Source organism: Drosophila grimshawi, unplaced genomic scaffold, assembly GCF_018153295.1.
Source record: "Drosophila grimshawi isolate 15287-2541.00 unplaced genomic scaffold, ASM1815329v1 contig_311, whole genome shotgun sequence".
Classification (NCBI taxonomy): Eukaryota; Metazoa; Arthropoda; class Insecta; order Diptera; family Drosophilidae; genus Drosophila; species Drosophila grimshawi.
The window spans coordinates 17,806,394-17,832,516 of record NW_025063098.1 but is presented as its reverse complement, the minus strand read 5'-3'; the positions used below and the strand labels follow the sequence as shown (position 1 = coordinate 17,832,516).

The window sequence follows — 26,123 nt, the reverse complement described above, 5'->3', positions numbered from 1 at the left end:
TTAAAGGTCAGTCTGTTGATTAAATATGGGTCATCAACATGGCACTTAATGCCCCACAATGACCAGGCAGCGGTGGCTAGCCATAAATGGTGGCCAGCTGTTGCTGAAGTTGCGTATACGCCACGTGCGCGGCTCAAATAAATATTGCTAGGTGCGGAAAGTGCATGATGAGCCATGATGTTGATGATGATAAGATGACTTTGATGATTGATTAGCCAGTGTCAATGAGACATGGACACCAAGTACTGTTAATCTCGCTCTCTTTCTCTCTCTTTTATTGCAAACTATTCAGACTGCAACCATGGGCGTATTTGGGGACTTAAGAGGCCAATGGGTTCTGCAATTTTAGATTTACAAATTTTTAATATGTGCATTGTCATTGTTGCTTATATTTCCCCTTTTCTAAGTTCTTCCGCGCCTTATCTAAGTTCGTAGCTATGCTCATAAATGCAATTAATTTCACTTTTTGCGCCAAGGGCACAAAGTACTCGTTAAATCATCAATAAATCAAACTTTTTTATACATTTTTATATGCTTTAATGTTGCTTATTTAAGGCATTTTTGACTGCAGCTGCTTCATGCGAACTGAAACAAGACATTTGTTGCCGCTAAAGCAACAAACACTCACACACATTCACACACACACACACACACAGCTGAGTCAGACACAATCACCTCAATTTTTATTTAGCATCTTCCACTCCGATTCTCTATAGCCAATTGCACGTGGGCCACAAGACAATTTAGTGGCCCGCTCTGTTTACGAATGTGCGTATGAAAACAGAGAGAGCACAAAATGCTCCGCAGCCAGATAAGGCGCAGACGCGATACAAAAGTGTATGCAGCACGACAACACTGGTGAAACGAACGTTTCTCATTTGAAATGTGAACTGTTTTTCATAATTTTAATTTAACAATTTATGTGCAGCATGTAAAATGATAGTAGTTAAGTGCAATAATATATATATATAAATGTATATGTTAATGACTATTTAGTATTTTGTATTTATTATGTTTTATTGCACTCAGCAGAGCAGCAGCAAGCGAAAGCTGAGCCAAAGTCAGCTGCGACTTGCGTCTCTGCTCGCAGCTCGCAGTTCGCACTTCGCTGCTTTTGTTTCCCTTTTCCATTTTGCCATGCCATCCATCCATTTTGCTGCTGCTCTATTCACATAGACAGTTGGCACAGTTGGCCGTTGCCAATGTTGCCGTCAGTTGGACGGCAAACTCGCGCGCGAACAGTTCGAAAAACAGCAAAAAGGCAGCGAACGCTTCGCATGTTTGAAATTGAGTTTTCTGAAGGAAAAGTGTTAAGCATGGAAAATGCCGGCGGCAACATTTTTCGAATCGTAATTCAATTGGGGCCACTGAATTGAAATTCAAATTGTACATGTGCGAAATAAACATATAAAAAACAAAAGAGAAAGAAGAATATTAAACAATTAACTAATGCGTGTGTTGTGTGCGTGATTATGCTTTGTTTTAATTCCATAGAGCTATTAACAAATGGAAATGTTGTTGTTTTTAAATGAAACCAACAAATATTTACAAATAAAAAACAAAAAATAACAACAGCACAAATAAAAATCGTTTGTTATTGCCGATTTTGATTTTCCGTGTTGCATTCACTAATGAATGCTCACAGTTTGGATTTGGCATAAGGCATTTCCAATCCAGTCCCCCGGTAAGTTTGAAAAATATTTTCACAATTTTTATTTATTCATTGCTCAGGCAATATTCTCAACACGCCCGATCATTAAAAAACGTACGCTTATTAATAATTGAAAATTGTACAGTCGGAGACCCGACGAAGTTTGCTTTACACTCAACAGCCAATGTTATTTGAGAACCTTAATTTGCAACAAATATATAGATGCACAGCTCTCAGATGTGCCGTCGTGTTTGCTGTGCAACAGGAAGTACCTAATAAGTTACTAATGCATATTAATACTTAATATTATGTGTCAAAGTTTCGAATTTTCGTATACATTTCCACCAACAAGCAACTGAACCTCACTTAAATTCAGTAGCATTTCATCGTTGAGAGGGTTCAGTTGTGCTCAGAGTTTTCCCACCTGATTTGATAACAATTGACAAGTGTCTAACCATATTCGAATATTTATTAATACTTAATATTAAATTCAAAAGTTGGCATTCTCGTTCATCAGCTAAAAACTAACCTCTCCTAATTCAGTTACCCCACTTAAGCTTATAATAATTTTCGAAAAACTTTTAATAGTATGCTAAAAAGTTGAAAATTTTCATTGTTGTTTTTCACTAAAACTTATCCTTACTTAATTCTGTGGAATTTCAACTTTCACGAGGTTCAGTTGAGAATCGAATTATCCCACTTCAATCTCTCAGAATTCCCAAAACTCTAATTATTTGCTAATGCATATTAATGCATATTATTATGTTTTAAAGTTGGTATCTTCCTTTATCAACTATAACACAATCTCACTTAATTTAGTAGCATTTCAGCTTTCAGTTGCTTCAGTTGTGCCAAGAGCTTTGCCCACTTAAATCTGTAATAATTTCCACAAAATTTAAGTTTCAAGTTTCATCGAAAGATAAATGTTGCAAGCATTAAGCACTTCTAATAATAAAGATTAGCCTGAGCCCGTATTTAATGTTTTGTTTTCCGCTCGATTAACGCATTGCATATCAAAATTTAAATCGAGTGTATAATAATTGCAGATGGAGTCTCTCACGCTCAATCTATTTGTGTTTTTCTTTAATTGAGTGCATTTAAGTGGCAAGTCTAAACTGAAAGCATTTGTGTGCAATCAAATCGGTTCTTTGAACTCACAATATCATGAAAGTTCTTTAAGTTTTCCCATAAAATTGTATTAATATTGTTTTGTTTGCCACTTTGATTATTATTATTTTTTTCATTCCCTTCTCACAAACTTTACGACATAATACAATTTTAATTAAATTTATTTCGTCTACCTACAAAATGAGTTTTCAACAATGCAAATATCTGCTTTACTTTTTCTTTACTTTTTTTTGTTTAATATGTGAAGTTACCAAGTTTGAAAATTCCATTAATAACTTGGAACATTTTTTAGTACCCTTAAAATGTATTTAAGTGCGAAATGTTGTTCGATATGTTGAAGTGAAATTAATTTGGGAATAAATGTGCAAATGGCAAACAATTCCAAATATGCCATTAAATGCCACAAATTTCTTTTTGTTCTCGTTTCTTATAACGGAAACATAACTCAATTTGGCTATATTTTTCTATGCGTATGTGTTCCGGATCATAGTGTGTTTTTTTTAATACAGACTCAAATCACATAAATCAATCAAAGCACTACTAACCCGTCTGGCATTAGACATTCAATGTCGGAAACGATTGTCGGGTTTTTTCTTGTCCTTCGTGTGGCTTCACTCGAGAGATACCATCAGATCAGTGAGCTCTGTACTTATAGCAATAGGCCTGGCTAACATAATATAAAGAACAAAAATCACTTCATATTCGCTGGTCAGCTTAGCAAAATGAAATCCTTTCAACACGAATTGCTTTTAGCGACCCTCAATGCCACATCACATTACGGCGTAGTCAAAAGCGTTTGTGGCAGCCATTAGTTGAATTTAATGCTCAAGCGATGCTGACATATACATCTAAATATATGTAATATGTGTGTGTGTGTGTATGTGTGTACATACTTTCTTGCCCCAATGCGCCCGCGCTTCGTGTCCCTTTCTGGAAATTCAGTCGGCGGAAAGGTCCTTAAGCGAATTAGAACGAATGCTATATTGTATGCTCCAGCTTGTTCCTCTTGTGCTCTACTATTTTGTGGTGCTGTCATGCATCAAAACATTTAATTAAATTGGAACTAAAGCCCAGCAATACCAGCAATTCAGCCAAAGCTGAAAACACTGGTCAGCAGCACCACTGCACTATCCATCCTTTACTATATATGAATTTAAATGAAGATAACTTTCCTCATCGCACAGCAGCAGCCCCTATCAACGCAGTAAATCATGTGCATATTTCAACGAATCCACTTATTCATGCCTCTTGTCAGTGACACTCATATTATTATGCCTTAACCCCATTAAAAATAGGAAAAAAGGATAACTGGCAGAAAGAAGCATCTTCATAAATATGCTTAAACACATCAAAAGCCGTCCGTCTGTCTGTCTGCCTGTCCAACTGTCCCTCTGTTTATCTATCTGTTTGAATCAAAACAAAAATACTATTAGAGCCAGAGACTTCAAATTTGGAATATAAGTTCTCTTACACCATAACAAGATTACTTTATTATATCGATAACTGCATGCGATGTATCGATATAAATCGATTTCCGAACAAAAGGTGCACTTAAATTGATACATTTCATCCACTAACTAATTATCGATCAACATTAAAATGTTCATCATAATAGGATAAAAAATCAAAAGCGCAAAACAATATATTGATGCTCAAATAACGATTATTCAGTTAATTAATTAACGATCAACAGGAGTCTTTAATCTTAGGCTTGCTTTACTTGTTTTATTTTATTACAGTCCTTCCTCTCTAACACCGACCACAATCTGCCCCAGTAAAGCAGACACTTTGAGTAAGAGAAATATTTTATTAAATAGTAAAGTTTTATTCTGTTCATAATTGAGTGGTTGTGTAGTAAAAGTTTTTATTTAATATTGTTGCACATTATATTAAATAACGTTATAAACGAGTTATGTGTGGCACTTTAAATTATACTCAATGTCAAATTAAAGTACAACAAATTGGATTTGGGTAAAATTTGAGGTCCAAAATTGCATCTCAATTCGAGTATTTTGAAATACAAAACGCACGGACATATTTTATTCTCAGCTCTTTAGCAGCCAGAAACCATTTCGTCACCCTTCCCTTGCCATTCCTTCCCTTCTTCTACCCCTTAATCCGCCCCCAATGGTGACAAGTGCATGACAGAGTTGGCCGCTGCTGCTTTTTGCACTTACTAATTGAGATCTTATTCGATGGCCTCGTCTGGATTGGCTTTGTTCCTCAATTTACACGTAATTGTAATAAATTGACTGAATAGGGTCTGCTGCTGGGGAGTGCTGGGGTAGGTGGACAGCAAATAAGCAAAAAAAAAAAATATTTATTGTGGCTCCCGCATTTAATACAAGCTCCAATCTAACTCGGAGTGTAAAGTAATTCTGGCTTCGATTCTTTGGTCTCCCTCTGTGAATAGAGTTAGCTTACCCCATACACACACACAAATATACATAACAGGGGCATTAATATGTGTTGGCTTCCTGATAAACTCAATAACGATAAGATAAGACATTGAATGGCACTGGCCTAAAGACTTTCTTGGCCTCTTTGGACTTGCCATTTGGTGGCCTGGCTTTTTTCTTAAACAAGATCTGTGCTGGCACAGATGTTTATAGTTCGTGTACAACAGGTCGTATGTATGTTCTAGCTATTTATTTATATCTATTTGCTTTTTATTCTGACGTAGCTGAAACTTTTTATTGTCCAGATCGTAATCACATGGAATAAGAAAGATAATGCTAATATTTTGTGTTTTGTCACGCAAATTTGACTTTTATTCAAAATTAATGTTTACTCGAAGCAGTAAAATAAGCAAACATAAAATGTAGTACCTTAGATAAAACAAAGAAAAATTGCATAACGAAACTTGAAGTGAACAAGTCAAATCGATGAAAGGTGTATATTTAGCTGAGGAATTCCAGTCTGTTGGGTGTAAGACTTGTCAAATCGTTTAGAAAATGTGTTAAGTACTTGGTTGCTTGCTTTCATTGAAAATATTTTAATACACACGCAAACATATTAAAAGCGCATAAACAATTTATCTCGCCCACCCACAGCCCAGATATCGGAATCATAGCAGAAACAGATTGCCAACCATATTTTCAATAGTCTAATTTTTCAGCAAGCTCCAAAATCTATATGAGTATTTATGGTGTGTGTGTGTGTGTGTTTGTGTGTGTTAAGCACCCCTTTTATTTATATTAGTATTTACGGGTATTGTTTAAATGCTTGGCCACCGCTTTTTTGTTAGGTGCGAAAACCAACAACAGACGCATTATGAAATTCTCGCGGAGCACACAGCTCACGAAGCTCATTAAAAAATCATTTTTGATGAATTTTACTCTCATGAATTCGCTCAGCAGCTGGATGTGGAAGCATGTGGCCAATTTGTAGCATGGTATTAATTTCGATTCGTTCAAATACGATACGTGTGCAAATTAAAAAATACAAAACCAGCCCAACGTACTTGCATTAGGCCTTGGTAATTACAATTCAAGTTTATTTTATTTCCATTGTTTTGTTTGTGTGTGAACGCAAAACAAAAGACACAGCTGAAATGCAAAGCGTATAAGTTAAAGCAGCTGGTCATGCTCGGAAAATATATGTTGTGGGTGGGTGGGGGAGGGTGTGTTGCAGGATGTGTGGAGGGGGGAGGGGGGTTGTCATTTGCGCGCATTTTAACATTGTTTTAGAACTTTCCCTCGGTTAATGGGCCAAGAAAGTGTTGGGATGAGGAGGCGGGCAGACTCAGCCTAAAAGTAGACCAGCATGGCACATCCAGCAAAAAGTGTAAACCCATTCCTTATTGACACACATGCACACACACACACACACACACAAGTCTATATGGCATACATTCCGGCAAAGAGACATGCACACACACCTAATATCACAGACACAGTTAAAGGCCAGGAAGGGGCAAGTGCCGCGCACAAAAACGACAAAAAAGAAAGACTCGCTTTTATTATTATTCTCTTATTTTGTTGTACAGCCTGCACACCCTGTACTTGACTTGTCAAACAGCAACAAAGCCACGTACATCCCACATTTATGAAACCCAAGTTCCAGCGAAGGAGCGAACTTCTCTCACAGTTTTTGTAACAACTAATCACAGCGCACAACAAAAGCTGATAGTGTGTGTGTGTCTGTGTGTGTGTGTGTGTGTGTGTGAATGTCTGTGTGTGTGTGTGTGTGTGTGTGTGTGAATGCCTATTCCTTGTGGCTGTCATAAAAAGTTGATCACTTCCCACTCTCAAACAATGTGCAAGATAAGATTGCGCAATATTTAGGAACAATTTTATTGATATATTCAATATTCCTTAAAATAAAAATAAATTGATGGCGATTGGAAGAATATTTGCTTGTTTAGTAATATAATATAAGAATATTGCTTGACATACTGCCGTATAAAATATTCCTTAAAGAAAAATAATGGTAATCGGTTAACGATTCGCTTGAATAGTCATTAAATACAAATAAAGCTTGAACAAGTTTTTCATGGAGGTTTATAGTTCACAATTTTAAATGAAACCAATAAATGTTCTACAATTTTAATAAGCCTTAACCTAATTCAGGGAACAATATATATAAAATATATACACTTATATAAAGAAAAGAATATTTTACAATTCGAATTTTAATTCCCATTAAGTTGCAGAAAAAATGTAAATTACGCAATGGAAATAGAATCTGATTCCAATAGATATCGTTAAAGCGTAAAAGTCCAGACAATTTCAGAATATTGACTAAACATAAAAGTTGGACATAAACATAAAAACTCAATAGCTTTTCAGTTCGCTTAATAGTAGAGCCTATATAAATATATATATATATGTCTATTCTTATTTTTAATGGCAACAAAGAAACATTCTGAAGCCATTTTCCTTGATGGCTTTCACAGTGTTTAGTCGCGTGTAAGTTCAGTGATAAAGTTGTTTTTAGCGAAACCCCAACTCAGAAGTCAAAATTTATTTAAATGTCATCCAGTTGGAAATACCAAATTTTTGTGTGTTTGTGTGTATAAAGAGTCATATACCTTACGTGCCCGTATAACGTAAATAAAAGGAGTTAAACAATTTTCCACTGTGAACTCCCTGGTACGTGACAATTTGGCTATTTTTCAAGTCGACACCAACAAAAGTAAAAGCAACAAATACGAAATAATAAACTCCATTTTTGTGTGAAAACGAAAATGAAAGTCCTTTGAAGGGACATCAGTCAAAGAGCTTTGGACAGTTGGCAATGTTGTTTGTTGACTATTTATATGTATATATTATATATTTTTTGTATTTTTTATTGCCATTTTGCCAAATATTTTCGCACAAGCATTTTTAGTTTATTTCGTGAAATTGTGGTTGCCAGACCCTTCTCCATCTGTCCCTCCTTCGGTCACTCGTCCCGCTCACTTGGCCAGTGCAGTTCGGGCCATCCAGCTAGCTGCCAATTATAGCCAACATTCTTTTGAAGTTTGTTTACATTTCATTAAGACTACAATGCTCGTTCGTCGCCCCAACTGCAGCGTAGTCTTTTCAATTTCCAACCCAACCCTCGCCCACCCACATAAGACCACATAAATAATATTGCCATATGTTTTCTATACACATTTGTAATTATTTTGAGCAGTGTAGACAACTTGCCGGCAATTGATTTTAGCATGCTGCTTTGTTGTTTGCTTTTGTATGGCGAACGAGTGGAAACCAAAGAAAAATAGAAACCGTCAACCGATTTATTGATAAACTGCTGTTCTACATTATCGATAGGATTATTTTTGGCATCATTAGCTATAAAAAGAAAACAGAAATTCCAGCCAAACTTGAAAATGTTGTTTGCAAATGTCATCATCGTAAATACGGAGAGTTAAGGGCTAAGTTTGCGCTTAATTTGCGAGAAAATTACAATCGATTGAATTTGGGGTGAGTTTTCATCTCGCTGAGTGGCGACTTTCAAGTGGCAAGTGGCAAGTGGCGCACTGACACTGACACTGTCGTCAGCTTAAGAAATTATCTTCAACTGTCAGCAGCAGGTCAGCATGATTTAATGTTCACCCACAACTCAGTTCAAACTTACTCTGTCCATTTTCGGTGAGGCAAAAAATAAGAAAAAAAAAAAATAAAATAAAAACCTAAGCAATTTTCAATGCTCAATGCACCGTTTGCCACAAGAACTCAAAGGAAACAACTAAAGGTGAGTAAATCTAGCTCATGGGACCCATTCAATGTCTCTTTGAGTGTGAATTGTTCTTGCGAATTGGATTACATTTCATTTGAATCTTGAACGTCTTGCTGCTCTTCATCAAATTTTACTTTATTTTTCTATTGTTTGCAAGGCGTTTGTATCATCGTTCGATGATTGAAATAAAAAAACAAAGAATAAAATCGCTTTGTAGATAGATGAATGTTATGTATTCAAATGATATCAAACAAAATTTATGACCGATATATTTTCAGAGCTTATTTACATAGACCCCCAAAAAGGCTTGCTTTCCAAAATCTGTTAAATTATGATAGTGATTAGTTAGTTTTTGGAATTCTGACGAATGATAAGAGAATTTTTACATGAACATTATCTTATTTGATGACTTTACTTATGACTTTACTTTCTGACTAACTTTTAGTCATACAAAAATGTTGATTTTATTTAATTTAATAAGTAAAATACACTTTTTGCACATTTGAATTTCAGATCAACTTTTCCCCGTGACTTTTATCCAGATTAATCAGTCTGTCAGAGCTAATACTACGATTTATTTAAAAGTTATTTAATTAACATATACTCGTATCACAAAAATAAAAAAAGTTCATAAATATTAAAGATTTATTTAGAGGTATCTCAAAGTCAACCCAACTCTTAACTATTTCCACGAGCATTCTCAATGAGCACATTTAAGAGTTTCATGAAAAGTCTTGTCAAATTCACTTAAAGTGTTTTCTCAGATAAGAAATGGGTGTACTTATGCACAACGAGAGCAGTTGCTGTGATTAGATTTCGAGGCACAGAAATGTACAACGTATTTCTCTCTTTAGCTCAAACATTTAGTATTGTCTTACCTCACTAAGCAGCAAAAACCATAAGATAATTAGATAAGCACAGTAACGTAATAAAAAACAATCAATTCGCGAACTTTTCAGGTGCAGAATGTTACTAATTGGTATCAATTGAATAGTTTATAGATTCGGCATACATAATTAACAATAACCGTAGACATTCGAGTGGCTCGTGAGGATTGATGTGGTCGCATTGTGGATTCTCTGCATGAGTGAGTGAATTGCCTTAGTGAGTTTCAAGAGAACAAGTGCCACATTGAAACAATTGAGCTTATTAAGTTCCATAAACATATTAATTGCCAAACGAGCTCCTTGCACATCAATTGAATTCATAATGTTAAAGTTCAATAATAAATTAGAGCTATTAATGATAATGAGATATTTTGAAATTTGAGCGAAATTTACAATATAAATTGTATCCGTATACCTGAAAGTTACAAAACTCTTAATTGGCTTTGATGTTGCAAAATTCGGTGCTAATTTCAAAGTTTGTTTTGCGTTTATTAAACTCCAAAAGCATTTAGTGGATGGGCCTATTTACATTTGAAAGGAACTCTGATGTGACATCACGTCCCTTTAGGGCCGTTGCGACAAAAAAAAAAAAACATTTTTCTATATTGCCAAACAAACCGCAAAAAACCTTTTTGCTGCTTGTTGGTCTTTTGTAATAAAATCGTCAAACAAACCGCAACCGCAAGTGAGCCAAAGGCCGGCGACAAATAAAAATCAAAATCAATCGTGACCTTTGACCCAAAAGGCGAGGATCTAAGAAGTTTACTTTATAGCATATCCACACACACACACACACACACACACACACGCACACATCCTCGTCACATTCACGTACTTCAAACTTTTGAGCCACAATGAGAATGTTAGATTTAGTGGCTGACCGAAAAAGAGCAACCACAAGAGGAAATATCTAAGAATTATTTTGCCAGAAAATGAAATTAGTTAAATGTATTATTCTACCCACTTGTCTCCATTCGCAGGCAGACGAGCAAACAAATGGAATCCAAATAAGAGATACCAAACAAGGACACGCCGCATTAGCCAGGACAAACACACACACACAAAAGACAACCAGAGCAACGGCAACCATGGATAATAGCGATGACCAGCTTCTGGACAACACTTGGAGCAACTGGAGCACTTATGCCCCAGCCATGCTCTTCAACGCGATGCACAGCGTTTTGGCGGTGGCCAATCAAACTCCACTCGCCGATTTTAAGCAGCCCAGTTTGGCCTACAATCTGAGCACGGTGTAAGTACACAAATTCGACAACATGAAACAGATTCTCCACAGAAAAAAATAGCGGGACAATTGAGCGATAAGTGTCTGTCCAAAATCAATAAAACTAAATGAAGTTAACTAGCTATAAAAAGTCTACTCGAAAATCTTGTTTGACAAATCTTTAATGGAGAACCAAAATTTCTGGGCAGTCGCTTTTTTAGTAAACATCTTTTGTGATATGTTTACCAATTAAATTAAACTTCTAAAACATATATTAAAAATCATAATGGAATTGCAAAGCTCCGCTTTGGTTCCGTAATTCATTACAGTATCCAAATAGAAGTAAACAAAATTAAAAATAATCATTAAATGGATGCTATTAGATTTTCTTTATACGCTGTTATTGCCATATCAAAATAGGATTGAACAAAATTAAGTAAATAAAAATACCAAAATTCAAATATATATGAATAATTTAATTCATTGTAGTGGCATGTGCAAATAATTATATTAGATTTATAATTTCTTCCGTAAATTGGCCACATTAAAAGCGTCTAAACCATATTTTGTTTTTGTTTATTTACGCCAATTTACTTTTATCTGTTTATTTCCACAAACCTTAGTATATTATTTATTTAAACGTTGCGTTGCTTGTCTCAAATGGGCCTTCAAGAATATAATCATATATAATTATATTTGTAACCGGATCCATTTCCGATATTTTGAAATTTATACACCCTTAAGAGAAGCTCCGACTTATTTATAATTGTGTTATCAACAAAAGACACAAAGTCATGCCGGATGGAGGGGGGAGGGAAACGCTGGAAGATGGCATGAGAAGTTTTAATATTTTCTTATGTGTAGAAAATATTTGTATAAATCGCCATAAAATAGTATTGAAAAAACAGCAGAGATTTGTTGTGGGTGTGCAATCCAGTTGAAAGGCCTAATTACGGCTCAAATTCAATTAATACACAACACACATACACACACACACAACGCTGTCATTAAGTCACAGGAGGCGATGTTTGCCAAAAACATTATGGCTTGGTATCATCGACCATGCTCATTATTTTAGCTGATGAACTCGCTCCAGGCTAGATCCTCCTACTCAGCTCTTTGCTTTGTGTACTCATCATGCATATCTAATGACGCATAATTGTGGCATCCAGTCAGGCATACACTCACTCGCTCAGCCAGTTTGCCATTTACTCAATGCAAGTTGCCATTCAATCAGTCTGGCATTTCCGTACACTCCACCCACCACCCATCCACCCATCATGGCTTTTTATTTCCGTTTCAAATACATTACATTGATAGCCCACGCCGAATACAAATAGGAATGTACAAAAAAAACATTTCACATTTCTTGCTTTTATATTATAAAGTATGAATGCGTGTGTGGTGGGTGTGTGGTGTGTGTGTGTGTGTGTGTGTGTTTGGGTGTGTGTGTAAGTGCCTGTGACTGCTTAATGCTGTCTTCTGCCACAGCATTCCCGCTGGGAATAAGGGTGTATTTAAATTGTACATTGCTTAGTACAAAAAGTTTTCATTTTTTTTCAATGGTTTTTGTATGAATAATTCTGAAAGTACATTTTTTTCGATGTGTACCGTAGATAATCATTGTAAAAGTATGAGAACCTATTTTTAAATTGGTATTTATTTGCAATTCGTTGGAATATTTTCCGTTATAAGCTTATCAGCACAAAGGGTATTTTAAAGTCGATCTGTGTATTTTTTGGCAAACATTATATTTTTTTAACGACATCGACAGTCGTCTTACTGCATCAACAATTTGTTTAACTTCGCAAACACTCACACACAACTTTATACAGATTTATCTAAAGACATAGATAGGCACACACACACACAAATAATTGTTGCGCTTGACATATTCAAAATATATTTTTTGGTAGTCGTAAACCCATTTGGATGCCTCATCTGGGTTGGATGACATAGTTAAGTCAAAGTATAATTCCGGAAATTGCTTCTGCTTCTGCGGTTTTCAATGTTTTCTTTCCTACGAATTGTTTATTTGTTTGTCTTGCCAACGCATCGGCAGGCTTAATGCAACAAATCAAAACCACAGAGAAAAGTTAAGCAAAAATAACAATAAAATTTAACAAGAGATTTATTTCACTTTTATTCGCTGTGGCCCACAAAATTAGCTGAAATAAACTTATACAAATGGATGTACAAATTGAATCGAACGCAACAATTGTATTCATATAGACTATATGCATATATGATAATATATTTAAATGTTTGTGTGAGTGCTGAATATTGAAGTTGGAATTTTAGTACAAGTAGGTAGATAAATTTAAAGCATTCTTGTTAATAGAAAATCATATTCTATTATGGGATATTATAATTTAAATGAGGACGTCAATCTATAAAAATATATTTCATTTGTTTTCCAATTGTATTTATAATTTTATTACAATCTTTTATAATCTATATAAGCACGTTAATTTACAAAAATATATCTGATTTGTGCCTTCTTCATTTATATTAACTAATTGATTGAATTCTAGTTTAACCGATATCTATGGTAATTATACGAGGAGTATCTGATAGGCGAGCATACTCATTCCATCTCTTATATGATTTCCATGGCATTTTCGTGTGCCTGCGGCTACTGCTCGAAATTGTTTTCTTTTTAATTTTTTCTTCGTTTTTGTCCTCTATATATATATATATATTGTCTGTGTGCTGCAGCTGCGAAACTAGCCACCCATAAAAATCAATAATCCTCTTTGCACCAGGCCAATAAACAAGAAGCGACTTATGCAAATGGTGCAGTGGCTACTGTGCTTTGCAGCCATCGCAATGAAGCGATTTTTTTTAATTGCTACAAGGAGCTGGAGAGCAACAAACACTAAGGACTAACGTCAAAAGCGTCAGCAGCTAACATCAGTTAACAAATGCAACTAGGAGACTAACTAAGCTGACTGCGTATGCCAGCATCAAGTATACACATATTAAATTACTTGTGTGTCAGCGTGGCTCCTAACGAGCCAAGCATAATATGAGATCCGATTTACTGCCATATTTAAGGACCAACATACTCATTATACACAGCTGACAGGCAATAAGATAGGAGAAAAGGGGGAGAATAAAGGCGAATGCCGACGAAGCCTCTTTAAACAAAACCACTAAATCTATGGCACACTCACAATTCTGTGTGTTGGCGTGTGTGCGGCTGAAAGGCCTATTTAAATACTTGTACACACACACACACACACACACACACGCCGGACTGAATAAACAATTGGAGCAACAAAATATTAAATAGACGACAACGAGTGGAGCACTCTTAGCCCAATCTGAACCCGACTGAGGTTTAATGTCGTTGACAATGCCCACAAAATACAAAAAAAAGAAAAAAATACCCAAAGAATTTGTTAACGCACGCACAATTACATTCGCGAATGTGCAACCCAACACACACATACACAGAGAGAAAATGGTCGTAAAATGTAATTTGAATAGCCTTTAAAAAAATGATTAAGATTAACGAGTTTTAAATCAATCACAATTGCTGGAAGTGCGAAATGCGAGAAAATAATATTTCAAATTATTTGAAATATTAGTTCAATTTTTTTTTAGCAAAACATTATTAAATATGTATATATTTTATAATTTTTATTTTTGACAAATATTCCCATTTTGTTTTTATAATATTTGTTTTTGCCGTGGAAAATCAGAAAAGCATGTTTTCAAGCGGGGTGGCAAACCGAATCGGAAACAAAAATAAAACTGCAACAGAAACTGGAACGATACTCAAATTTATTGTTTGTTGTTCTCTGTTTATTATAAATATTTTGTTTTGCTGGCTTCACATCAAGATATTTTAAATAAGTGAAATAGCATAAGAATACGCAACTTTAATAATTTCGAGATGTGTATATGGCCAGTAAGACAGATACAAGGGTACATCCACAAGGCGTTCGTTTGTTAGGCTTAGCACACATAATCTCTGTGTCACTAATTCAACAATGTTTCTAACACACACACAACACGCACACACACACACACACACAAATTGACTATTCTCGCACAGTTTACCCACGGGCATCACAGGCTTCACTGCCACTGACGTGGGTGGCGGTCTTGGACTCGATGGTGAGGAGGAGGATGCGGCAGCGCCAGTTCCGTCGTTTGCCTTCGTCGTGCCCTGGTGGCGCCAGGTGCTTTGGAGTATTCTCTTTGGTGGCATGGTGATAGTGGCAACTGGCGGCAATTTGATTGTCGTATGGATTGTGTTGACCACCAAGCGAATGCGAACGGTTACCAACTATTTTATAGGTGAGTGAATTTGACCTTGGCAACTAAAAGCAAATGCAAACATTGCGTATGAGCAATAAGTAAGTTAAAAATTGCACATACGTCACGGTAATTTTATTACAAACAATTTCAGCTCTTTTTTGTAATGCACGAACCTCAAAATGGCAACTAACTTTAATTAAAAACATGCACTGCAAAAGTATAAATAATTTTTTGCGTAAATCATCTTCGGCAGCAGGAATGTGTCTTGAAGGAACTTAAATATAGTTAACTTTTCTCCATAATTGACTCAAGTTTCTCATTATAACTTGTTTTTCCATTCCATATACACAACTAACTTTGATCAGTCGTTAACTAAAAGCAACACTTGCATTGCACTCATATCTATTAATAAGATTATGTCAAAGCTTCACATCAAGTATATTAAATAACTGCTCTAATCTGTTTAAAGATAACTTTCAGCTTGCAACAATTTATGGTTGGCCCCCAAATGATATATTTGTAGCCTAATTATATTTCAGAGGCCAAGTTCTGACTAATTTCACCTAATGGAAATATTATGGCCTTCTCTCTCTCTCATTCACTTTGTCGCTCTGTCTATTAATAATGACATTACTGGCATTACTCAGACATTTTAAGTCCCTTTAAATAACAGGCTCTCCTACTGCACATGCTTAAGTACAAATGTATTTGTGTGTGTGTATGTGTGTATGTGTATGGACTTCCGACTGCCATTGCCCAAACCATTAAAAACAAAGCGCACAAAAATGCACCCCGAACAAAAAGCAGCAAACAACAAGAACAACAACTAACCCTGGCCAGATGCTGTCAGCTGACTGCCTTCCGACAATTGTCACACACACACACACACACACACACACACACACACACACACACACACACACACACACACACACATACACACACACACACACACACACACAGTGAGTTGCATATACTTGAAAGCCCGCCGGCCTTATGCATGCGCAAGTTGACAACAAACAACAATGAAAAGCCTTCTTTGCTAGCCGAAGACTGAATACCCTTCCAAAAATTAACTCAATTTTGTGTGAAAACAGACCGCAAATCTTTTTTGTCTTGTCTTTTCTATTTTTGTCCTGTCTTGACCGTAATACACACCAAAGTAGCCTTGATGTTCTATCCCAACAAAGAGACACAGCTCAACATGAAAATATGTCTTTTGTTGACGATAGTTGGAAATTATTCGTCGTTCTTCATCCTTCCTTGTATTTTGTGCCAAATTTCAGACGGATCAACATACAAAATATAATATGCCAGCCAACAGAAGAGATAATAAATATATATTGGCTAAATACAAATTGAAAAATGCAATTAAAAAACTCTCGTTGTTTGACAACTAATTAATGAGATTGATTAAGTCGAACTAACAAAAAAAGTTAATTTTAATTTATGCAATTAAAAAACTGTATTGTCATTTAGATTAGTTTTCATTATTTTGAGCTGACTCTCGTTCTTTGACAACTAACTAATGAGATTGATTAAGTCGAACTAACAAAAAAAGTTATTTTTAACTTATTTAGTTTCAATTTCGGACTATACAAATTGAGCACAGGATAGTTATTTTTGGTAGAATTGTTGTGGTTACTTCATGATAAAGTAGCAAGAAGCTGTTTTCATCAAACATGTCATTTATTAATTATTATTAACTAGATAATATAATTTAAAAATGCCTGCACGAATGACACTTGAAGCTGGCAGCTTTTGTTTAAAGGCCTGCAATTTTTCAGTAAGCTGCTTTTATGGTCCCAGGCTCAAGCGTCAGTTGTTCTAATCGACAATATTATTCTGAAGAGTATTAAAAGAGACAAAATAGTTGCACTGCCAGTGTATGTATATAATAGTGTCTGCGAGTGAGATACGCTTGGCTCCCTGACCTAATAGCTGGCTGAAAAGTGCGGATGCTGTCTCTGTCGCTGGCATCGTCATCATCAGACCCCCCAAAGACAAAGTTCGTCCTGGCAGCTGTTATCTTGTCGAAAATATTTATATTATTTTAAATATTATGTAAGGTAAATTCCTTTAAGCCCCACACGGGCTTTGGAAGTCATTACAAAATTTGCATTTGTAAATACACATTGGCAATTATTATTAGACTTTTAATAGCTGCTTTGGGTGGTCCTTGCTGGTCTTTTTGTAGTCGATACGCATTTGCATTATTCGCTGTCAGTGTTCATTCCTATTGTTATATCTTTATTAATTAAAACGACACTAAATCGATATTCAACGACATGGCTGACAGGCCAACAGGCCAACAGGCTCCTCCAGAACGTCCAGGACCTCCAGGCCTGATGGCCAAGGGCGCTTGAGGCCAGGTCGTTTGCCGAATGTGACACGTTTGTAGGCGTTGCATGAAAACACTCTCTAATGCCCAACAGAGAAACATTTCTTTAATGGTTGTTGTTGTGGTTGTTGCTGCGAATGTAGCTTTTTATGCTTATTTCTCTGCTACTTATCTACATAGATAATGAAAAGTAAACAATGGCAAAAGGCATACCCATAATAATTTGGTTTCATTTTTTTCTGTTTTTGTTGTTCTGTGTTGTTTTCGTGTTAGTGTCGACGGCGTTTTTAGTGATTCATGTAAATCGTTGCATACAATAAGCACTTAGTTACTTACAAAACGAACAACATGTACAAACATAGAAATGGCCGCCATTTTCCATTTACATTTACAAGGCGCCGTTTAATTATGCCCCCCTGCAATGGGTTTTCAACTAATTATAAATGTACAACGCATAAATAAACAACAAGCAAATAAATAATAAAATATGCCCAAAAAAAATACATATAAAAATGTGTATTTGGAATGTTGCCTTCTTGTCTGTTACCTTATTTGTGTGAGATAAATTTTGTGGACTGTTTGTATTTGTATTTGCCACTTTGATTGTGGTTGTTGCTCTTGTTGTTTTGTTAGCTTTGTCACGTGACTTGTTTGCTTCAGCTACTTGCTCACTTTCACTGATAATAAACGCACACTTCTTGTGTACTTTACGTGTTTGCCTTTCGTTCGCAGTGAATTTATCCATAGCCGATGCGATGGTATCCAGTCTGAATGTTACCTTCAACTACTACTATATGCTGGACAACGATTGGATATTTGGCGAGATCTACTGCAAGGTTTCGCAGTTCATTGCCATGCTGAGCATCTGTGCCTCGGTCTTCACACTAATGGCCATTTCTATCGACAGGTAAGTCAGTTATTAACGCTACCACATTCGAGTTGTACAACAAGTTACACATGCACATAAATAAACCTAGAAAAAGAATTTGTAGAAAGTATCCGACTAATATCAAGTACAGTAATCGAATGGGTTTATTACCTAAGAATGTCTAAATACTTTTTTAAAAAAAGTAGGTCATAATTATTGGCTTTCTTCAATTAATAACTTTCTTATATTATTTACATATGCCTTATTTCTGAAATGTTATCTATCGATTTTAATATTTATAATTATTGTTTACTGTTTGCTGACCTCTCCTTGAAATTTAAATATATCTTTCAACTGAAGCACAACAGATGACTGAATCCCGACGGTGTTAAAAATTTGAAAATCTTTGAGTTGGAGCCAGCGAAAGACATATTTAACATATTTGGAATGATTTAAAATCGAGATTCAAAGTAAAAAATTAAATTTTAAGAAGAGAACGGCTGAAATTCCACCTCGATTGCACTTGAATTTAGAACAACCTTTTCGTCAAGTGTATGTACATCAGGAGGTACTCAACAAATTGCAGATGTGCGTGGCTCGTTTGCAAAGTTTTTTTGGTCTGTGTGATTTGGGTGCAGTACCCTTATCAATCCTGACTTTGTGAACACCTTCCAAAAAAAAAAAAAACGAAGAAAAACATAACAATTTAATATTATGTAGGCAATGTCTGCGCCGTGGCATGTGTGTATAAGTATATCGAATCTTTTGATATGTTAAGCTGAAGGGGTTAAGACCATGTAAGTAGCTTGTTGCATTTGGGCCAACATTCATTCTCTATTAACAAGAAACTCGTTTTTAGCAGGGCCAAATAGGGATTTCAAGACTCAAGATTCAATAGGCCATCCAATCTTGAAATACTATGGCAGTTCATCAATTTCGACAAGGGTCTGTCAAACATTACCTTTATCAAATGCTCAATCGATCGAAATATTTATGCTAAAGTATAACAAACTGAGCTTATTTGATTTTCCCATAAATTTGAGTAACTCCAACAATATTCTAATTAATCAAAAGCAATCAATTGATCAAATCATCTGTGCCAAAATATAACCAATTTGTCTGACTCTATCAAATATGATTTGATTGCGTCTGGCCACCAAAAGTGTCTGCTGCAAAGAATTCAGCCGTTATTATTTGGTGGCAATATAAACTAATTTACGCCGTAAAATTGCATAAAAATCAATGGCGCATATGTGGCATAGAACATTTTAGGCCATTAGCCTGCCATTTGCCAATATAATTTGATTTTGGGCCAATCACGTTCAACATAATGCGTACCCTGAAAACAACCGGTAGTGTGGTAGGATGTGAAGGCTATTGCCATTGAACAACTGCCAGATATTCTATATAGAATAGTATAAGATAATTATAATTCTCTACAATCAGGAGGCAGCTACCCTCCCTCTCCTACTATCCTATTAGAAGTATTCGGCCACCCTTCAAGAAAAGCTGGGTGCGCCTCGAAAAAACGGGTGGGTGCGCCTCATAATCAGACTTATGCAAATATATTTAAGTAGAAATTTAAATACCACATGCAGACAATTAAAAAAAAATTAATTAAAAAAAACTAGTTTAGGTTTTCCACATACATCTTTTGGTGATAGAAACTCTTACTCGCAGTCCACAATCGCAAACATAAATGTTCTCTGTTTTTCTTAAAAAATCTCTATTTCAAATTTTAAGAAACGTTATATTTCGATATTAAAATGTACTTAAACGAAATGAACCAAAATGATCTTAAGAAATTTAAGTCTTCTAAAGGGATGCATGACTTTCATATATGAAGTTGTGCTAATTCATTTTGAGTGATTTCACTTACAAAAATCGGCTTATAGCGCGCCCTGGAGCCTCTTGTATTGCATTAATAGAGTATTTTATGCCCCTTTTTTGTAGGTACGTTGCAATTATGAAGCCGTTGCAACCGCGAATGAGCAAGCGACGCAATTTGGCCATCGCTGCGGTCATCTGGCTGTCCTCCACACTCATCTCGTGCCCGATGCTGCTGTTCTTCAAAACCGAGGAGGTATATTTTTAGCTAATAGAAAGCACTTTACAAGTAAACCAATTGCTGTCACTTTATACTACATGAGAACACTTTGTATTACTGCTCAAAGGTGCCGGTGACCATCGAGAACAAAACACGCATCGTCTGCTTCCCGGAGTGGCCCGATGGCCCAACGAATCACTCCAAGCAGGAGCATCTGTGAGTATACAAAGGCACATATATGTCAGTATGTCTGTGTGAGTGTGTGTGTGATTGTGTCCTTTCAGCAGGAAAAAAGGGGCAAGCCAACGAAAGCATTTTGTTGCATGCCAAATTGCATGATGCTATAAATCAGCAAATCAGGCAAACTGTGAAATGTGAAATGTGAATTGTGCATGCAGTGGAAATCAGTGTTGACTGCAGCTATCAGATTATCTTAGAGACAATACAGACTCAGTTCGGGATGGGTTAGAATGTACTCAAGCTATAAAAATAATCGAGCTCATAAAATACAAACGACAGAGCATCACACAACACGGAGCGAAAAGTTCAAATATTTCGTATTTAAAGGAGCCAAATTTGTTCTTGACTTTTTTCAACAAGAAAAAGTTGCAAATAAATGTTGGAAAAAATCATAAATTCGAATTTGAGCTTTTTGGATGTATTTCTCACTTATTTCAAGTAATTCTTATTCACTTATTCCAAATGATTTGGGTTACGTATTTTCTGTACTTGGCCATAGTTGCTTTGTGCCTATTTTGAGTCAATCGTTTTGGTTTAAAGTATGTCTACCTATAAATATGAATAATGGTTTCCCTTTTCATACGAACTTATTAAACACAATTCAATAAACTCTTTTCCAAACTTATACTGCTTAAAACATCAAACCAAATACTTGTGAACGGGTTCGCACAATTCCACATAAAAAGCTCAACAAAAATTCCAAGCCATAATCCGAATTGTGGTAATAAAAAACCCAAAATTAGTCAGAAACAGAATTAAAAATAAAACATGAATACCTCTTGGACATAATTAATTAAATTTCAACCATTTCCCTTGTTTAACATTGGGCATATAAATTAATTAAGACTAAATCGATTTCATTCAGACCAATTTCCTTTGCGGACCCTTGTTGGCTTTAATTAAACATTATCCATTTGTTCAAGCAACATTAATTTCAATATATAACTTTTCACATTCACATTCATATCTATGTCATATACTGGACACAACTGCTATTATATTAAAATGTCAATAATAAAAACGGAAAACTTTTCTCTCTGTGCAACTGTCCGGGGGCCGTTCCCGTAAAACGGATGCGCAATCCTTGACAACCGTTTTGCTATGACAAATTTAAAAGCATGAGGGCAATCAAATAGTAAACTGCTACGACTCAATGCTTTTCCGGCACGCAAGACCATTAAATTTAGACTCCAATAAAAATTGAGAGCATTGTACATATACCGAAATACGGACATACGAATAACGATGGGAATTGACAGCAATTTGTGTGCTGTGCATTGAAATGGTCAAATGGTCACTAAATGCAAATCTTATTAGCTCTATCTATCCAGCATTTTGCATCTACTTATCTTGTGTCGCCCATCTGCCAGATACAACATTCTGATCCTGGTGCTCACCTACTTGCTGCCCATTGTCTCGATGACAGTCACCTATTCGCGTGTGGGCATTGAACTCTGGGGCTCCAAGACCATTGGCGAGTATACGCCCCGCCAGGTGGAGAATGTGCGGAGCAAGCGAAGGGTAAGCCACAACGAATCCATACAAAATCCCCACTTAAGTACATGCACAATTATTAATTTCAAACTCAGCACCCAAACTGTATGCTATGTTTTCAACCATCATTATCATCAGCATTTTTAAACGCATTTTTAATGCGTATTTATTTGAATTTTAATTTTCCGCTTAGGTGGTCAAGATGATGATTGTGGTAGTTCTAATATTTGGCTTTTGTTGGCTACCATTCCACACGTACTTTATCGTAACCTCATGCTATCCGGCTATTACCGAGGCGCCCTTCATTCAGGAGTTATATTTAGTTATCTACTGGCTGGCCATGAGCAACTCAATGTATAATCCGATTATATACTGCTGGATGAATTCACGGTAAGTATTTCTTCTTGAGACTGCTTGAGACTGTAACACGCCCTTAACACACAATTTACGTAATTTGCGCTGAAGGCTCCTGAACAAGTGCAGCGTTAGTAACTTTGACACTGACACAGTTCCATGTGCCATGTGCCACAATCCTCGCAGCTGGTCCGGCTCTTCATCACATCATCACTCGGTCGCTTAGTTCGTTAACTTGTTGGCTGTTGGGTGTTAGCCGGAAATGAAGCCTTCAATAATCATCATCATTATCATTATCATTATCATTATCATTACTGCGATTAACATCAATGTGATGATGCGCGGAATTGACATTAGCATTAACCTTTCCATCGCATTTGCGCTTTGCCAATGGTAAATACAAATAATCGTTGTAGTCATTTAATAAGAGGGCAGTTTTGCTTCTTCTTCAGTCAGTGTAAAACTAGTTTGAAGCAGTATTTCAATTTATTACTCGCTAGAAACAAGATCAATAAAAATATTGCGATGCATATTCAATTAATGAATTTGTCCTAGATAAAACCAACTTAGTGCATGAATAATGATAATATGCAAGAGTTTTTATAGAAATTCTGACCAAATAAATTTAAAATTTATGTTTAGATATCAATATATTTTTATTATTTCGATAGAATTTGATTGTGGTTAATTTCAATCGATCACTCAGTCAGTTCGTTAATCAGTAATAAAAACTGTCTCACTTAAATATCTTGTTTTTTATGGTTATTTGGTAACAAAATATTTTTAACAATCAATAAATTCTTTCCTTTTTCCCTGGCTCCATGTCAAGAGTTCATTTTTTATCGGCTTTTTCTTTTTATTTATTATTATACACCCCAATTTATTTCGATTACTGTCAGGATTTGTCTACAGGCAGAGGCTCGCTGCGGCCTTCTAGAGCCACATTTAAACTATAAATTTATAGTTCATGTAAATTAAAGAAATAAAATGATTTATAGTTTTTAATTTGAAGTAGGTGTCTGTAAAAACCCTTTTAAAGTCATAGCTGCAAATCATATAAATTGTGCTACTAATTGAACAATCCTCGCTTAGAGACACACCACATGCTCATACGCACCTACACACACACGCACACACACACACAAACATAAATATATATAGATAGGTACACACACTGCACACATTTGGGTATGCAGACATATGAACAATGAACTGTGTTTGTTACGTTCGCACAAATTGACTGTTGATGTGGTGGCACATCCGTTGAGGGGAGACGTAACTGATTGCAATTAGTTTCGCCCAGTCAACATGCCGATGACTGTTGCCAACGATGTTGGAGTCATGTTTGGGTCTGGGTCTGGGCCTGGGTCTGGGGGTGTCTGGTGTCCTGCCGTTTTATGACAACAATCCACCACGTGGAACTACACCCAGTCTACGGCACTAGCAAGGTCCTTCGCCAGCCGGCTACGCCCTTATGTAAATGATGATGGCTATAAAGATGTGTTTTTTTTTGTCGATTTTTCTTTTATTACTTACTGCAGGTGCCGTCAACGGGTTGTCGTTGTCGATCCATAGGTTTAAGGTATGAGAAGTGAAAAATAGAAGTGAAACATAAATCAAGCGGCTTGACATGTTTCGAGGGTTGGTTAGCTCTAGGGCCAAATTATTGAGGTGCCATAGATTACTCGGGTTACCAGGTGCTCTAATTTGGCTAAGCTAGTTGAAAAACAAAACAAAACAAAACAAAAGCAACTGCAGGGGAATATTAGCCATTCAGTGGGAACAGCAGCAAAAAAGCAAGGATAACAAAAGAAAATTGCATAAAACACAGTAGAAACCAGAAGAAATGTGCGGAATTTAGTTGTTTATGGCTGTGAATATTAATTGAAAGTGCAATCGAATACTAATAAGAGTTTCAGTTGCTGTAGTTGTCAGCTTCTTTTGTGTTTTGTTTAATAATGGCTCAAAATATTCTAATGAGCAGACAGTTGCCTCAGTATGCTTTTGTGGTAATACTCTTATTTATAAATAAACTCTTACACAGAATATTATATTTTAATTGAATAAAATGATGTATACTTATTTTGGGAATATTAAATTAATTGGATTTAATTAGTAAAAAGTATTTGTTTGTAATTTAAGCTTCTTGTTACGAAGCTAAGTAAATTAGAAAAAATATATTCCATCCGAAGACATTTACTATGATTGGTGGCATTTTACTTAGTTTGGTGAATTTGAATATGCTTTTGCTATTTATAGCCTCTCTTTGCCGTTCTGCAATGGGTAAATTAATATCGCAAATTCGACTCGGAACAAGCAAAAGAGAACGCAATTAAAGTCAAAGCGTTTTATTGCATTTTGTAGATTCCGTTATGGTTTCAAGATGGTATTTCGCTGGTGTCCCTTTGTGAATGTGGGCGCGGAGTCGCTTAACCGGCGGGATAATCTAACATCACGCTACTCCTGCTCCGGCTCCCCGGACCACAATCGTATCAAACGGAATGGTATGTTTGCTGAGCCGCAGCACCAATGACTTCATATCTCTTAACATTATGTTGGACATTGCAGACACACAGAAATCAATACTCTACGCCTGCCCCAGTTCGCCGAAATCCCGTCGAGTTTCACACTGTGGTAAGTCGACTTTCAATTCGATTCACATTGCCTGGCAACGGGTATTCCTCGAGTCTATTGTGTTGTAGGTGTGCTGCGCAATTCGGTGCCGCGGGCAACGGAGAAGATGGAGCCACACCAGAATCGTCTGTCGATGCCAGCCCAGCATCAGCAGCTGGGCAGCAAGAATAGCGGACCAGGCTGCCTGCGTGGCGGCAGTCGATCGCCCTACCAACAGGAGATGCGGGAGCGCTGGACCAGTGACAAGTCAAACAGTTCCCTCAACTTGGCACCAGAGAATCGCACCACACAGCTGCTGTCCTGACAGCCGTCGACACCATCGGCACCACCACCAGAGCATGGGATGGAGTTGCAGATGCAGATTGTGTGCAGCTCCAATGCCACCTACAACAACAACTATCGGCGCATCAACAACATCGGGCTGGCCACGTGTCCTCCACCAACGGCAGCCGATGACAAGACTTGGCTGTAGGTTTTGTCTTCTCATCAAGTCTCGAATTTATCTTTAGTAAATTACAAAACTACATTATTGCTGCGGGGCAATATGATATCCATTAATTCATGTTAGTGTTATTCAAAAATTATAGATAGACCCACAACTGGACCAACAATCCAGCCACAATTTAAATATTGCTATGAGCTACTAAATTAATTAGGTCTCAGATACACTCGGAAAAAATTCTACTTTAAAATGTTGAAAATTGCCAAAAGTCAGCTCTTTTTTCGCACGAATATATATGTATATATACATAAGGATAGAAAGTGATTCCATTCAAAGCTTTTCTGTTTTAAAAAATGTCTAATCTTGATACATATTTATAAT

At 36.2% G+C, this 26,123-nt stretch overlaps 1 protein-coding gene across 2 annotated transcripts; it reads left to right on the top strand.

The window, feature by feature from the left end:
* The first annotated feature begins 1,610 nt into the window (after nucleotides 1-1,610).
* Nucleotides 1,611-26,123, top strand: LOC6567630 (tachykinin-like peptides receptor 99D). Of its 2 annotated transcripts, none has more exons than XM_001993868.2 (11): nucleotides 1,611-1,684; nucleotides 10,812-11,083; nucleotides 15,117-15,361; nucleotides 18,396-18,570; nucleotides 20,485-20,614; nucleotides 20,706-20,794; nucleotides 22,189-22,339; nucleotides 22,506-22,702; nucleotides 25,031-25,170; nucleotides 25,235-25,300; nucleotides 25,369-26,123. In XM_001993868.2, the coding sequence occupies exons 2-11, from the start codon at nucleotides 10,920-10,922 to the stop codon at nucleotides 25,602-25,604; spliced, it is 1,593 nt and encodes a 530-aa protein (XP_001993904.1). In that variant the 5' UTR covers nucleotides 1,611-1,684; nucleotides 10,812-10,919; the 3' UTR covers nucleotides 25,605-26,123. The 2 variants fall into 2 exon arrangements, with proteins under 2 accessions (XP_001993904.1, XP_032596114.1); XM_032740223.1 differs by lacking the exon at nucleotides 1,611-1,684 and adding an exon at nucleotides 8,897-8,959.